Genomic DNA, 16167 nt, shown 5'->3' with positions numbered 1-16167 from the left:
CCCCAGCCCTTTGGTCTGCCCTCCGTCCTCGGGGGACACGCGCCTTTATCTGTTTCACGTTGGTGAGGGGCACCCACACGTGCCAGGCGAGCGCTGCCCGCTGAGCCTCCACTCCCGCCCCGGCTGGGCCCGCTCCTGCTCCTGGAGGCCGGTCTCCTGGGGAGGCCTTCCTGCTGGTTTGGGGTCGGTCTGTTTCGTTTTTGGCTCCAGGGATTGAACCCGGGTGCCCCACCCCAGCCACGTCCCCAGCCCTTTTTGGCTTTCGTTTGAGATCGGGGTCCCCTCTGTGGCTTGAGGCCTTGCGAGTCGCCGAGGCTGGCCTTGAACTAGCCACCTGCCTCCTCAGCCTCCCGAGTGCTGGGGTGGCCCGCGGGAGGCTCCTGCTGAGTCCTCTTGCTGGGTCCAGCTGCAGTAAGGTCCTGGCCATGAGAAGAGGCCCCCTGACCTCAGGGCTTCCTGGAACCGCTGCCCCTTGGGCCTCTCCGTGGGGTGGTGGGTCCCGACACTGGCCCTGCTCCCTGGTGCTGTCCGCCGTGTCTCTGGCGGCTGAGCAGGCCAGGGTGGCCGCCCGCCCCACACACTGGGGTCAGCTGGGGTCAGCTCCCCGTCCCCCTGGGGTGGAGCAGGTGCCTTGGGGGCACTGGTGTGGCAGGACCCCAAGGCCCACGCCCCTCTCCCACACCTGCAGGGTGTCACTTCTCTGGCAAAGGGTCCCCAGGCCGAGCTCTGGCCTCTGCCTCCTGCTCTGCTCGGGCGGTGGCTGATGGCACCCCACGTCCCTCCACGATGAGCCCCCTCTCCAGAGCCGGATCAGGGCTCCGCGTCTCCGTCCTGGGGTGGACCTGCGCCTGCTCACAGTGGCAGGAGGACATCTGTCTCCCACCCACCGCCTGGGAGGCCAGAGCGCCCGGCACACAGTAGGTGCCCAGGTCGGTCTCTCCCCCTGGAGAGCGGCCCTGCTTCCCCACACCTGCCCCAGGGCCCCCAGGGATCCTGATGGAGTCGGGGTGTGGTCACTCCAGCTGACCCGCCACCCCCTCAGCCACCAACGAGGTGGCTGAGATCTGGCACAGTCCCCAAGGATCGTCCAGTGTCTTGCCACAGACCTCGTCACCACAGGCCAAGGCACATACGCGTCACTCCTCATTATGCAGGTCGAGTGGCTGCGGGAGCTGGTCATTTCACGGGGTAGATGCAAAGTACACCCGAGGCATCTTAGGTTCAACTGTGTCACGCTGTGTTGGGGCTGGCCGGGTGGCCTGGTGACCAGGGCAGGCACGCAGGCCCGGGCGCCACCCCCAGGACGGCAAGAAGACACCCAGACCAAGAGGCGGTGGCCCAGCGGGGGTTAGGGTGACCGCGCTCCCTTTGCCCTGGCGGCTGGGACACCACCCCCCTAACTTCTGGGGTCCCGCCACTGAGCGACGCCCCAGCGCCTCTGCGCAGCGTCCCGTCCCGCCGGCCACCTCCAGAACTGTTCCCGCCCAAACGAAACCCAGGAGCCCCGCCCCGCCCCGCCCTGGCGGCCCTGCTGCTTCCTCCCTGGAGGCCGCGGCGGGGACCTGGGGTGGCTCCCGGCCGGGCGCCGGGGAGGTCGGTGCCCGCGGGGCGGCCCTGGGTCCAGGGTCGCAGGGGGAGCAGGTCTCCTCGGCCCCCTGTCCTCCTGTCCTCGTCCCCTGCCCTCCGTCCCCCGCGGGGCGGGACCACGTGGCGGTGCGCGCCGGGGACTTTCCCCCGAGGGCGCGGAGGCGGAGCGCACCCTGCCCAGACGCAGAAGGGGCGGCGCCTCTCCCGAGAGGCCACCGCGGCCACCCCCAGGACCTAGGGCCACCACCGTCGCCACCCCGTGGACCAAGGACCAGCGCCAGCGCCGCGGCCCGGGTAGGTGGGGACGGGACGGGTGGGCGCGCGGCTGGGAGTGACTCCTCCTGTCCCTGGGCGCCACCTGTGTCCCTCTTGACCCCTCCTGGGACACAGGTCTGGTGGCCGCCTGCACCGCGCCCGGCTGCCACTTCCCCCAGGACCCCGAGGACCCGCCCACCTGCAGCGCCTGCCCCAGCACGGTGGCTCTAGGCGCCCAGCCCAGCAGAGGCCGCGTCATGGCTTTTCCTGGTGGTGGCTAAAGCGGGACTTGAGGAGGCCACCGCGGTGGGAGCCCAGGGGGAGCGGGGACCTGTCCCTGCCCCACCTGGAGGAGGAGCCGCGACGCCAGCGGGGACACTGGGCACACCACACACCGTAGGGACGGTCATGTGCCCGCAGGGGACCATGGTTAAGACAGCGAAGGTGTCCAGGCCACCTCTGAGGGGTGGGTGTCCCCAGCCTCCCCGCGGGCCGGGCCTGAGGAGGCCTGGACGCAGCACGGGGGACACCCAAGCTTGGCACAGGCAAGAAATGCAGGCCCTGGAGCAGCCGCCCAGCCACCTTGCTCCTGGCAGAGGCTGGCCACCGGCTTCGCCCCTCGTCCTCCGTTCCCCTCCGTAAGGGGCCATTCAAAGAGCCCAGCTCCAGTGTCGCTTGCTGGCACAGGGCCTGGCGTGTAGTAGGTGCTCAGTGAACTCCTGTTGGACAGACGCAGCCGTCGACGCAGCCCAGTGACCGGGCCTTGTCCTTCAGCCCGGCTCCTCATAACAGAGTTTTTCAGCGACACTTGTATTTATTTTTAAATTTCTGAGATGGGGTCTCACTGTGTCACCCAGGCTGCCAGGAACCTGGGCTCAAGAAGCTCCTGTCTCCGCCCCCCCCCAGGGGCGGGCCCTGCCCACACACCTGGCCTCCTGGACATTGTTTTATTAGCCAGGAGGGACGGCACCACTGTGGGCCAGTCCTGAGGGAGCAGGTGAGACTCACCATCTTGTTAGGGAGAGAGGATCCAGAGGCAGGAAGCACGCATGGAGTGCTTACTGTATACCGGACGCCCTCTGCCCAGTCAGCTGATTGGATCATTGAGTACTCCGTCAGTATTGATTCATTCACTCAGCGTTTAGTAAGCACCTACTGTGTACCAGGCACTGTGTGGTTCTTCCACTGATTATCTGGCCAGCATCTACTGAGCGCCAATACAGCACTCTGGATACAGCAGGAACAAGGCCCAGCAACATCCCTAGCCTGTGCCTGGAGGCTGCCTGGGGAGGCTGTCTCCAGTAGGAAAGGCTCTCCCCAGCGTAAATAAGCGAAGTCTGTAGTGTCCCCTGGTGAGAAGTGGACATGAGGAAAATGAGGCAGGGAGGGGTGGGGTGGTGCTGGTCAAGTGGGTACTAGGGAAAGTGCTGAGGCATGGCCTGTGCAAAGGTCCTGAGGCAGAGCCAAGCCTGGGACAGTGCACCAGAACAGAGAGCAAGGAGCAGGAGACGCTTGTCCTCAGGGAAGACGCGGGGTTGTCTCGGAGGAGCAGTCGTGCCTAACCCAACTGCCCGAGTCTCCTTCCGGCCCCAAGCCAGCTCCTCACACCCTCCATCCCGTCCATCCGCTTGTCCTGTGGGCAATGACCCCCACTGCCACCAGCCTGCACCTGGTCCCAGCTTCTGCCCGTGCCCCACAGCCTGTCGGCCCTGCAGTGGCCAGAGAGTGCTGTGAGCGGATCCCTCCTCCCAGTGCCCACGGCCCTCCGCCGCTCCCACCTGCCTCCTGGTCAGAGCCCAATCCCTGCGCCACCCGACGGCCCCCTGCCCCCTCCTCTGCTTCAGCCGCGGCCCCCACAGGCCAGGCCCAACCTGCCCCAGGGCCTGTGCACAGCGGTGCCTCTGCCTGAGCCCCTGGGCCTGGTCTCCATCTGACTCGCCCCCCCCTTCCTTCAGGCCCCCTCCCGCCCCCCGCCCCCACTCTGCGCGGCACCCGCTGGCTTCCTGCAGGCGCTTTCCATTCTGAGATGATCTGGCTCTTTTCTCATTTCCTGTTGGTCTCCCTGGAGTGAAGTGTGCCACACGGGGCGGAGGAGGTGCCCGTCCCTGCCTGCAGAGCACTGAGCCGCGTGCGCACAGTAGGTGCTCAGCAAATGCTCCTTCTGTGGAGGACACGTGGGGCACGCGGGGGACCCAGGGACCAGGAAGTGCGTCCTAGACACAGGGAACAGATCCTCCAGCGCCGAGGGTGACGCTGGCCCCGGTGCCGCATGGCCAGGCCAGCGTCCCCTGCGGGGTGGACCCAGGGACCCTGCATGGGGCGCTCTGCAAGCTGCACCCTCCCTGAGGGCCACTGTGACGTGAGGTCCCAGTCGCGGGGACTGAGGCCGAGACGCCCCGAGGTCTGTGCCCACCCTGGGGGGGTGGACTCTGTCCCCAGGCCGTGGGAGGTTCAGCAGATGACCCGCGCTCAGCGGGCAGGACACGGGGTCAGCTCCAGGGACTGCAGCTGAGCTTGTGGGCTCCGGGCCTCTGGGGTCAGGGGTCCCCAGGTCCGGTGCCTCAGGAGCAGCTGTGCTGACTCCCACCGCGGCCTGGGGCCCCTGCGCTGTCCCCCGCAGGGACAGCGGGACTGTGGACCCTTTCCACAGACAGGAAGGCTGAGGCTTTTGGGGGGACCGGGGATTGAACCCAGGGCCTCAACCCCTGAGCCACCTGCAGCCCTTTTTAGGATACCTTGTCAGCGTCAGGGCCTCACTGAGTGGCTGAGGCTGGCCCTGAACTTGCCGTCCTCCTGCCTCAGCCTCCAAGTCCCCGGATCACAGGCCGGCGCCACCCGCCCGGCTGCACGGAGGCTCCTGCGTGTGCACCGCGGACAGGGCCTCGCGTGGGTTAGGCGGCTGGACTCGCCGTCCTCCCTCCTCCACCCAGTGCTGCCGTGACCGCGTGGGCCACTGCGCTGTCCAGGGGCTCAGCCCCAAGCCTGCTGTGCCCTCTGCTCAGCGCTCAGGCGACTCCTCAGGTGGCGCCTGGTGAACGGAAGCCCTCAGCCCTGGGGACCTTGGCGCCTGCGTCCCACGGGAATGGCCGCCCAGGGCGGGTCAGCCGACGGGCTTCCGCGGGACCCAGAGCCAGCCTCCACACAAACCGCCTTGGTCACCAACCTGCTTCCCGGCGGCCCGAGGGCGGCCGCAGGAAGCTCCGACCTGTTTCCACATTTTCACATTTCATGGAGGTCACCCGGGTTCCCCCGCGGAGGCTGTGGGGACACCAGGCACCGCACACCACCGTCAGCCAGTCGGCCACCACGGTGTTTGTTTCTGTCCTGGAGGTTGACCCAGGGTGCTCCACCCCTGAGCCACAACCCCAGACCCAGCCACTTTTATGTTGAGACCGGGTCTCACTAAGTTGCCCGAGGCTGGCCTTGACCTTGTCATCCTCCTGCCTCAGCCTCCTGAGTTGCTGGGGCGGGTGTGGCACCAGTGTTTGTCTTGATTATGGCACCGTCTTTCCGGGAGCCTTCAGGGAGTGGCAGGAACCCTTGACCTGAGGACCAAGCTCTGGAGGGACATATCCGTCCCTGGCTTAAGTCGTCATCTGGGTCATTTCAGAAACTTTAGACTAGCTTGTGGTCCCACCTGAGTATAAGATCCTTGTCGTTTCTCTCCTGAGTGCTGAGTTGAGGTCAGGGAGGGGGAGCGCGGGTCCTGCCTCCTCGGCACTCTGCGGTTCCTGGGGAGAAACATCTTCCACCCTCCACTTCTCTCGGGGGGCCGCACCCCAGCCCTCTGTGTTTTGTATTTTGAATCAGGTCTCGCTAAGCAGCCCAGGGTGGCCTCAAACTTGCCATCCTCCCGCCACAGCCTCCATCCTCCTGGGACAACAGTGTGGCCGCTGTGTCGGGTGCTTCTCAGGAGGACCTGTCCTGTGGGTCAGGGTCCCCGAAGGCCCCACTTCCACTCAACTGCCCCATAAGGCTGACCTCAGTGAGGTCCCCTGTAAGGTGCCGAGGGCCCGGCCTTTAGCACACGACTTGGGGACGACACGGTGCGACCTCATGGCAATGATGACGCGTGGCAGACAGAGGCGCTCGGCCTGTGGTCACAGACATGGGCACCGGGTGGCTGCCTGCCGTGGAAAGACACGGCCTGCCGGCCCCCACCCCAGTGTGGCAAGCGTCCTCTGTCCAGGGCCAGATGGCGCCTGCTGCAGTGCAGTGAGGAGGCAGCCTTGGCCACGTGTGGGCGGGAGCGTGGCTCCATCGACAGGACACACTGGGGACTGCGTTGCCCATCAATGCGATGTGATCAGGTGGCCTGGAGGAGGGCGGGGCCGTGTCGTGGGGAGGCCTGGGGCAGCTGAGCTCCAAGCAGAGATTCAAACCGGGCGCCGCTGCCCACGCCTGCCATCCCAGGGGCGGTGGAGGCCGAGGCAGGAGGATGGCCAGGGTGAGGCCAGCCTCATCAACTTAGCAAGAGCCCATCTCAGACTAAGTCAAGAAGGGCTGGCTGGGGTGGCTCGGTGCTGCAGCTCCCGCGGGGCCCCGGGTTCCGTCCCCTGAATAGGGGGCCCGAGGTGTGACCCCGGCTCCTTTTGCCCTCAACCTTCCGCCACAGGAAGAAGGCCCTGTCCCAGGGGCCACAGTCCGGGACCTCAGACCTCCCAGAACACTCGCTCTGCTCCTCACGACCCAGCGGGCCGCGCTCCTTATGGCCACACACAAAGGACAGGGACGGCTCTGGCTCCTGGGAACTCACAGATGTGCCGGGCAGCGTCCTCTTGGTGAACTGGCCTGAGGTGAGTCGCAGCCACTGACCGACCTGAGGTCTAAGTGGCTCCCCGTTTTCAAGTCCCTTTCTCCTCTGCCCCCCACAGCCCCCCCTGACTCCCACCTCCCTTGGGGTCAAAGTCCCCATCCTCCCTGTGACCCCCAGGCCCTGTCCTCCCTGCCGCAGTCTCCTCTCCCCGTCCCCTGGCTGCTTCTGGGTGCCTCCACGGGCCAGGCTCCTCCTGCCCCAGGGCCTTTGCACTGCTGTGCCCGCCGCCCAGGGACCCCGTGTCACGTCTCGTTAGGCTCCTGCTCCCTTCGAGGCCACCCTGGGCCACACTGTGCGACTCGAGCCCCAGCTCCACGCCGGGCACTGTCTGCCCTGCTCCCCGGCAGGCTCTGGGAAGGGGGCCATCTGTTTGGGCCCCACTGGGCAGTCAGCTCCCATTCTTCCCGGGTCCCCCCCGGAGCCATTCTCCGCCCCCTCGGCTTCCCTCGGTCCTTCCTGGACTCCTGCCCCGGGGCCCGTGGACCTGCTCAGGGTGACCTTTCTGAAACCCTGCATCATGACCTGGGCTCCACTGGGCCACCGGAGCGGAAGCTGATGGACGCCAGGCCCCCGGGCACTGTGGGCCGGGGCCGGTCACTCTCTGGTGTGGGCGTCCAGCCACCAGCCTGGCCCCGGGCAGCCTGGGTTGAGAGGCAGGCTCCGGGCTGCGGGGGTCAGCTGCGCCTCCCACGAGGGTGGCAGGAGGTCCCTCGCGGCCCAGGGGAAGTGTTCCCAGGCCCGGGATGGCGCCAAGGCTGTTCCCCAGGCCTGGACGGGGACCTGGTGGCCTAGTGCCGGGCTTGGGATGCCGTCCCCAGGGTGTGTGCCCGGGGCAGGCGCTGGCCTGGCTCTCCTCACCCACAGCCTGAGCGCCTCCACGCCCGCCAGTGTGGAGGGGGGTCGGGGCACAAGCTGCTCCCTGCAGGCCCCGTCCACGCAGGAGGGGGGACAGGGAGGGAACGGCCCGGTGGCTGCAGAGCCCCCGCGGAGGCTGAGACCTGGGTGAGGAGACCCGGCAGGTGACAGGGAAAGAACAGGCGCCAGGCCGAGCCCGCGGTGCACAGAGCTGGGCGGGACCCCAGCTGGCCTCTCAGCCAATCGGAGCGCAGGGCACGGCTCCCAGGAGGCCTGGCAGCCCCACGGACACAGCGGCAGGCGACCCAAACACCTGCTGGTCCAGGCTGTGGTCAGAACCTGCCATATGTTAAGGCCACCTGGTTCCCGGAACAAGCCCCCAGCGGCCCGGTTCTAAGCCTGCGTTCACTCCCCAGCTGTGTGGCTTTGGGCAACTAATTTGGCCTCTCTGTGCTTCACGTCTTGTCCTTGGCAAGAGCCACGTCCGTCTGCGCCGCCACGTAACTCACCTGCTGTGTCTTGCACAGGAGAAAGTGGATGTCAGAGGGAGGTGACCCAGGTTGGCTGCCCCAGCATGGTGGCACCCCAGGGGAGGGAGGTGAGGCACCGGGTGGCCTCCCTGAGCTGCTGCTCCCGGGTGGTGACCCTGGCCCTCTCCCGTCGCCCCCAGCTCCGCCCCAGCAGCCCTCCAGGAACCTGGCCCGAGGCACGGGGAAGGCTCGCCGGCATCCGGAACATGCCTCCCCGCTCCCCAGCTTCTCCTGCCTGCAGCCGCACCCACCCGTGCCCATGGCCTGCCCGGGCCCGTCACTGCCCGGCGCCTTCGACCTCCTGGGCGCGGCTGGCCAGGACAAGCTGCTCTACCTGAAGCACAAGCTCAAGACACTGCGCCCGGGCTGCCGGGGGGCCGGCCTGCTGCACGCCATGGTGCTCCTCACGCTGGGCCAGGAAACCGAGGCCAGGATCTCCCTGGAGGCCCAGAAGGAGGACGCGGTGGCCCGGCTGGTGGCCCGCCAGTGGGCCGGCGTGGACAGCGCCGAGGCCCTCGAGGAGCCCCCCGACGTGTCCTGGGCCGTGGCCCGTGTCTACCACCTGCTGGCCCAGGAGCAGCTGTGCCCAGCCTCGCTGCGGGACTCGGCCTACCAGGCCGCCCTCCGCGCCCACGGGTCCCGGGGCGACCGCCGGCTGGCCGAGCTGCAGGACGAGGCCCGGGACCGGTGCGGGTGGGACGTCGTCCGGGACCTGAGTGGCTTCCAGCCCCTCTGTTCCGATCTGGGTGGCCTCCCAGCGTCCTCGGCGTCACCCTCTGGGGCCAGGAGCCTCCCGCGCCCCACTGACAGCCAGCGGGACTGGAGCCAGGGGCGCTCCCTGCGGTCCACCAGCAGCCCCGTCTCCCTGGCCCGCAGCTTGGCCATCAGCCAGTCCCCCACCATGCCCCTCGCGAGCCCGCAGCGCAGCGCCCCGGGGCCCAGCAAGCTCTCCCAGGAGCCCCAGGCCAGCCCGGGGCCTGAGCCTGTCCCCACGGGCTGCCAAGAGCCAGAGGAGATGAGCTGGCCCCCCTCTGTGGACGCGGCCTGCTCCCTGGAGCTGACAGACGGCCCGGTCCCCAGGCTTCCTGCGGCGGCCCCTGCCCCTGCCCACCCCCCTGAGCCCCCGGAGGCTCCAGAGACCAGCAGCCAAGGCCCAGTGGAGTGCACAGAGGGGTCTGCGGGCCCCGGACCTCTGCCCCTGCCTACTGTGGAGGCCACTGAGAGTCCTGGCCTCGTCAAGGAGAGGACACCACCCCAACTCTCGGGGGAAGAGACCGCACCCCAGAAGAGCAAGCCAAGCCCACCCACGGCCTCAGCCCCGGCCCCCACGGCCTCCCTGTCTTCTCCCCTGCCTCCGACCCCAGCCTCTGTGTCCCCCTGTCCCTCCTCCTTTGAGTCAGTGTCATCAGAGCAGAAGTTCTATAACTTTGTGGTCCTCCACGCCAGGGCTGACGAGCAGGTGGCCCTGCGAGTGCGGGAGAAGCTGGAGGCCCTGGGGGTGCCAGATGGGGCCACCTTCTGCGAGGACTTCCAGGTGCCGGGGCGCGGGGAGCTGCGCTGCTTGCAGGACGCCATTGACCATTCGGGCTTCACCATCCTGCTGCTCACCTCCAACTTCAACTGCCGCCTGAGCCTGCATCAGGTCAGCCAGGCCCTCATGAGCAGCTTCACGCAGCACGGGAGGGAGGACTGCGTCGTGCCCTTCCTGCCCCTGGAGAGCTCCCTGGAGCAGCTTGGCCCCGACACGGCCAGCCTGCTCACGGGCCTCGTGTGGCTGGACGAGAACTCCAAGGTCTTCACCAGGAAGGTGGCCAACACCTTCAAGCCGCAGAAGCTGCGGGCGCGCAAGGCCCACTGGAGGAAGGAGCAGGACGTCCGCGCCCTGCGGGAGCACAGCCAGCGCCTGGAGGGCGAGCGGAGGCAGGCGGCCGCCATGGGCGCCGCGTACTGGGACAGCCTGCAGAGCTACCAGGCCTGGCAGTCGCAGGTGGACAGGCTCCAGGCAGCCTTCGGCAGCCACTTGTCCTTCGGGACTCAGGTGCCTCACCCGTCTCAGGTGCCCCTGGGGGGCCAGGTGCCCTGGGGGGGGCCGTCCCCCCTCCCCACCTGGCCGGGATACCCCCAGCCGCCGCCGTGGCCAGCGGGCAGCCCCGCACCCGCCTTCCCGCCGCCGCCCGTGGCCGCGCCGGCCCCGGGGTTGCAGCCCCTCATCATCCACCACGCGCAGATGGTGCAGCTGGGGCTCAGCAACCACATGTGGAACCAGAGAGGGGCCCAGGCGCCCGAGGACAAGACGCAGGAAGAAGGGCGGTGACCAGCCGGGCCACGGGGCCGCCCAGGACCCCAGCTCGGCCGGGCAGGGCCCGTGGACCCCACCGGCGCGCTCCCTTCGGGTCGCTGCCCAGGAGCCGTCCCCACGCGGGCAGAGGGCTTCGTGGGCCTGGGGTCGAGGAGGGACACGGGAGATGGGGCGTTTGACGGTAATAAATATTTATTGAAGGTTCCTCGGAGCCGCCGTCTGCCCGGCGACCCGCTGAGAGCACGCGGCCACGCGCCCCAACGACGGGAGGCGGAAGCCGCGACCACGCGGGCGTCTCCGAGGGTAGAGCAGGACGTTGCGTCACCTGCTCTCCCCCCATTGGTCATGGATGGGTCACATGACTTCTGTCACGGTTGCAAAGGACCCTGGGAAGTGTAGTCCTGGGGGGGCGGCCACGTGCCTTTCAGAAAGGCTGGGCTCTAATAGCAAAGAAGGTGGAGACAAAAGATGTTGGAAGCCGGGCTTGGTGGCCTGCGCCTGTAATCCCAGCTCTGTGAGCCTGAGGCAGGAGCATCGAGGGTTCAAAGCCAGCCTCAGCACCAGCGAGGCACTTAGCAACTCAGTGAGACCCTGTCTCTAAGAATAAAATATCAAACAGGGCTGGGGATGGGGCTCCGTGGTCCCGCGTCCTGAGCTCGGTCCTCGGTACACTGCGCTGTTACTTGGGAGAACTTCTGGGACCACCCACTTCAGGCTTCACAGTGCTCTTTAACGCGTGCCCCGGAGTCCCCCCACCCCCACCCCTGGAAAATAAGAAAGGCCAGACCCCGGCTGAAGTCTTCACACTGACAGACCTTTGGAGGCCGGGTCTCACTGAGTTGCTTGGAGTCTCACTAAAGTGCTGAGGCTGGTTTGGAACTTGCCACCCTCCTGCCGCAGCCTCCCAATCAACTGGGATTACAGGGTGGCCAGCACACTGAGGGACCTCCAGGGGACCCCGACGGGAGTGGTTCTGAAGGCCCATTTAACAGGTGGGGAAACAGGCCCAGGGAGCGAACTGTGGCCCCAAACATGGCCCGGTTAGGGAGAGGTCGCCACCACGGCAGAAGCCAGGTCCCGGGACCGGACAGCGGAGGCCCCCTCCCCAGCAGCGTAGGCCGAGGCAGGGTTGGGGCCAGGCCAGGTGGGGCTGGCTGAGTCACCCCCCAGCCACGCACCCCTGCTATTTTCGTTGCTGACTCAGGCTTCGTCACAGCCGGCTCCCCACGGTGGCCTGGAGTGACACCCAGGAGCCGATTCTGGAGCCGGGCAGGGGGCTCCTGGAAACTGCTCTGTCCACCGGCTGGGGCATGGCCAACGGGGGAGACCTCCTGCGCAGGCCCCAGGGCGTGGCGGGGTGAGAACAGAAGGGGTCCTGGGAGGGAACGATAAGCAGGAGAATGTCAGACACCGGAAGGGACTGGAGGAGGAGGAAGCAGGGTGAGGTGACATCGGGTGTCCAAGAGGGAGGGCCTTAAGGGGCCCAGGAGGTGGCGTGGGGCCCAGAGCTGGGGGGGAAAAACAGAGGTCCTGGCAGAGGGCACAGCCGAGTAAAGGCCCTGGGGCAGGACCCAGCAGGGCGTGGTGGAGGCTGAAGGCAGAGAAGAGCCGGAGCGGCTGGGGCAGGGGTCGTCAGGGCTGGGACAGCTGGGCAGGGCCTCTGCGCTGCGGGAGGACTCGGGTCTGGACCCCGAGGGGGCGGGAACCACGAGCGGAGGGCGGGGTCCGACCCTGGTGCTCGCGGGCGCCCTCTGGTGGCTGCTTCGGAGAGGACAGGCTAGGGGTGTCCAGGGCAGGAGCTGGGGACCTGCTGTGGTCCAGATGGCAGCAGAGGAAGTGGGGAGCCCTTTCCCATTCCTAAGGCCGCTGGACAAGAATCCTGCCTGGGCAGCGTCACCATCACAGATCAGCCCATGGCTCCCGACCCCACTCCGCCTCCGAGGTACTGTGGCATCCACAGCAGTCGTGGTCTGCTTGGGCGCTTCCTCTTCCCTGGCCATAAAATGGACCCAGCGACCTCAGGATGCTCGCTCCTGCCTGTCCCCTCAGAACCCCAGCACACGGAGGACCCGTGGCAAGGACCTGAGGGCCTGCCCAGAGACGGCATCACTGTGCCCGGTTTACAGGTGGGAAACGGAGGCCCAGAAAGGTGAAGTCACTTGTCCAAGAGCACACAGCCACTTGGGCAAGAGAGAGGCCCAGAGACCGCAAGCCGCCAGTGCATCTCCTGCGTCAGCTTTCCCACGCATCCATCGCCCTTTTCTGATTTTTGCAGGAGGGCTGTAGCCCAGGCCACCTGGGCCCGCGCTCCCCCAATGAGCCTACGCAGCCTCTTCCTGTCTGCTCCTTGATGGTTGATCCTAGTGACTCCCAGGCTGCCCCAGGGCGGGTGGGACACCCCACCCCCACCCCCACCCCGTTTCTTTTCCCCAGACTTTTTTATATTTTATTTTGGGATAGGGTCTTGCTAAGTTGCTGAGGTCTTGAACTCACGGTCCTCCTTCCTCAGCCTCCGGAACCGGGGTCATGGACCTGTCTTGGTCCTGGAGGCTTTTTTTGGTGGTGGTGCTGGGGACTGAACCCAGGGCCTTGTGCATGCAAGGCAAGCTCCCCAGCAACTGCGCTGTATCCCCAGCCCATCGCGGAGGCTTTTTCCAGAACACAGGGCACACAGTGTTCAGTAAGTGAATTCACTTGACGAACCATTATTGAGCACTTGCTGTGTGCAGGCCTGTTCTGGGCACTGGGGATGCTGAGCTGACCCGTCTTGGCTAGTTCACTGGACAGTGAGTGGGGAGCTATTGAGTCATGGTTCCCTTTATCCAGCCAACATTTATTGAGCACCTGCTGTGTACAGGAGACAGGCACTGGGGGATCGAAGGGAGCTGCTGGAAGGAGGAAGTGGCTGAGAGCAGAGGGTGAGCCTTGACTAAGTGGAGATGGGACAGTCCCCAGCCAGGGCTCTGTCCACTCCTGCACCCAAGGCTGGGGCCTGCCTTCAGGCTGGGTTGTTCCAGGGGAAGTCCCCTGTGAGTCACGCAGCCTTGAAGAAAAATAGGAAGAAACAACAAAAAGAGGAAGAAACAAACTTTAAAGTCTCCTTCTTTAAAGCCTGTGTGACTCTTTTTGAGGTCAGTATGCCCAGGGTGGCCTGCAGCTGTGTCCCTGCTTGGGAAACTCTCCTGGCCCTGTTAGGGTTTCCCAGAGGGCCTTTGGGAAACAGCCCTTGGTGGCCTGGGCTTGGCACTTCACGGCTCGGTTGTCTCGTGACTGGAACATGTGACAGTGTGGCCCTGCTCACAGGGACAGGCGTGTCTCGTCGTTTTTGCTGGGACCAGCGGCCAAACTTCTCGTCCCAGCAACGACAGGAGGATTCAAGCCTGAGGTCCGATGGGCAACCCAGTGAGACTGTCTCAAATAAAAAGTTTAAAAGGGCTGGGTGCGGCTCGGTGGCAGGGCTCCGTGTGGCACCCGCGAGGCCCGGGCTCCAAGCCCAGCAGCACGAGAGAGAAGGGGGCAGCAGCCCTTGGCAGTGAGCTCCGCGGGATCCCCGCCCCGCAGCCACGTCCCGTCTGGGGACTGGCTGTTCCGGACACTTCCTGCCTACGGAGGCACACGGGGCCTGCACCTGGCTTCCTGTCCTGCCTCAGCCCCGGGTTCTGCAGGGCCCACCCCGTGCGCCGGGAAGTCCCGCTGGCTCCCTCTCCTGGAGGCACGTGTTAGCGCTGCCCGGGGGCGGCCCGGCCCTGCCGGGAGCGGGAAGGCGAGTGTGCGCGTGCGCGACGTGTTCGACTCCCTGCCTCTGTTTTGGGGCGAACCCGGCCTGGCGCAGTTCGGCGAGGGCTCTGCCCCTGAGCTGTGACCGCGGCACCCACTTTCCTTCTTGATGACGCTCCTTGGGCGGCCCTGGCCGTACGCGGGGGCTGCAGCAGCGCCGGGCTGGCCAAGGGCGGAGCTGCCCCCAGCTGGGTGGAGGAGGAAAGGGCCCTGCCTGTTCTGGGTCACCCTGACCCTGGAGCCAGAGGTTGGTGTGACCAGCCTCCAGCTGGCCCCACCTGGGGAAGTGAAAGTCAGGTGGAGACCAGGCCTCCTGCCTGGGCTGTCTGGAGGCGGGGCCGGCCAAGGGGCAAGTGGGGTTCCCTGCAGTGTTTTCCCCAAATGGAATTTAGGGAAGGCATCCAGGATGTCCCCTGGGGTCAGTGACCTTGCCCTGCCAAGTCCAGTGGCCACTCCTCCACGCTCCTCACCCTCTGCCTCCCACCTGCCAGGCAGGTGCTGCTCCATCTCGCCCTGGCTCCCCGCTGGCCCTCCTCAGGGGCTTCTCTGGGCCCCCCCCCCCATCCCCAGGCAGCGCCACGCCCGCACTGGGCGATTCTGAACCAACAGGCTGCGCTCATCCAGGCCACCTGCCTTCTCCATCAGGACGGGCCTTCTGTCCACTCCGCTGCTGGACCCCAGGGCCCAGCACACAGCAGGTGCTCAATAAGTGTTTGGCTTTGATGAACACACCCGGCCCTGCTTCTCCTCTCCACCACAGCCTGGTCCTTCCCTCCACTTCCCGGGACTGAGCACCTGCACAGAGTGTGCCTGGGTGTGAAGGGGACACAGAGGGCACTGCCAGGCCATCCGGGAGGGGTGCTGAAGGAAGGGAGGGTCCTCTGGTGGGGGGGGAGAAGCATGGCCATGTGAACCCGGGCACGGACTGTCTGTCCAGCCTGGAAAGGGACGACTTAGGGACACAGCTTACCTTGGGGAGCCAGACAGGGCCACTAGATGGCGCCGTATGACAGCAGGGCGCGGAAGCAGCCATGCACTCAGCCAGGTGGTGTTCTCACCTTAGGCCACCCCAGTGCTCCCTGCCACACTGCAGATGGGGACACCGAAGCGGGCGGGGGCATTGGTTTGCAGGTGGCCAGGCCAGACGGCAGGGCAGCGCCCACGGAGGCTGAGCTTGCCCTCCCAGCCCTGCCCAGGTCACCTCCGACCCAAGACCTGGGCTTCCTGGCTCAGAGGCTGACCCCAGGTGGCCCTGGGGGATCCTATTTTTAACCTCTTCTGTGGCCATCGCAGCCTTATTATAGCTCTGGGAGGCCGCCAAGGCTGAAGTCCTCATCTCTCCCAGAGGGCTGCCAGGGAGCCCTGCTGCCCTCTTGCCCGGGCTCCTGGGGCCCCCTTGCTGGGCCCCCGTGCCCTCTCCCTGGGCTGCGCTCTTGGAAGCTCCATTTATCCCTCCTACTTGAGGCACTGGATGTTTTTCTTTAGGTTTAAAAAATCAACCCTTTTAAAAACTGAGGGCCGGGCTGGGGTGTGGCTCAAGCGGTAGCGCGCTCGCCTGGCATGCGTGCGGCCCGGGTTCGATCCTCAGCACCACATACCAACAAAGATGTTGTGTCTGCCGAGAACTAAAAATAAATATTAAAATTCTCTCTTTAAAAATAAAAAACAAAAACTGAGGGCCGTTCACCATGTGCGGCCTCATGACCCCACAGGGCCCTAATGTGGGCAGGCTGAAGTGGCCCTCACCCTAAGAGGCTCAGCGCCGGTCCCTCATCTTGGGGCGGGGGAGCCAGGGTCTGCCTGTGCTCGGCCCCAGGACGCTGGCAGAGGGCAGGCTGCCCAGGACATGCGAAGCTGGACAGCAGGTCCAGCTGAGCTCAGGGCCAACGGAGGGTGCTGCTCTGGCAGGGCAGGAGAGGCAGGCAGGCGGCAGGAGCAACCTTGACCACGGCCGCTGCCCAGCACAGGCGCCGCCCGGCTCCCTCAGCGGCCCCCTCCAGCACTGGCCGGCCATCTGCACACCCTGTCCCTCTTTCCTCCCACCCTTC

The 16167-nt window shown here is 66.4% G+C and overlaps 1 protein-coding gene across 3 annotated transcripts; it reads left to right on the top strand.

The window, feature by feature from the left end:
* The first annotated feature begins 53 nt into the window (after positions 1-53).
* Positions 54-10546, top strand: Ticam1 (TIR domain containing adaptor molecule 1). Of its 3 annotated transcripts, none has more exons than XM_078034044.1 (4): positions 54-1881; positions 6458-6638; positions 8041-8072; positions 8184-10546. In XM_078034044.1, the coding sequence occupies exons 3-4, from the start codon at positions 8051-8053 to the stop codon at positions 10355-10357; spliced, it is 2196 nt and encodes a 731-aa protein (XP_077890170.1). In that variant the 5' UTR covers positions 54-1881; positions 6458-6638; positions 8041-8050; the 3' UTR covers positions 10358-10546. The 3 variants fall into 3 exon arrangements, with proteins under 3 accessions (XP_077890170.1, XP_077890169.1, XP_077890171.1); XM_078034043.1 differs by having other exon boundaries at positions 7930-8072; XM_078034045.1 differs by lacking the exon at positions 8041-8072.
* The last annotated feature ends 5621 nt before the right edge of the window (positions 10547-16167 follow it).

Source organism: Ictidomys tridecemlineatus, chromosome 2, assembly GCF_052094955.1.
Source record: "Ictidomys tridecemlineatus isolate mIctTri1 chromosome 2, mIctTri1.hap1, whole genome shotgun sequence".
NCBI lineage: Eukaryota > Metazoa > Chordata > Mammalia > Rodentia > Sciuridae > Ictidomys > Ictidomys tridecemlineatus.
The sequence above is the reverse complement of the archived record's forward strand: the minus strand, read 5'-3'. Positions and strand labels throughout refer to the sequence as shown.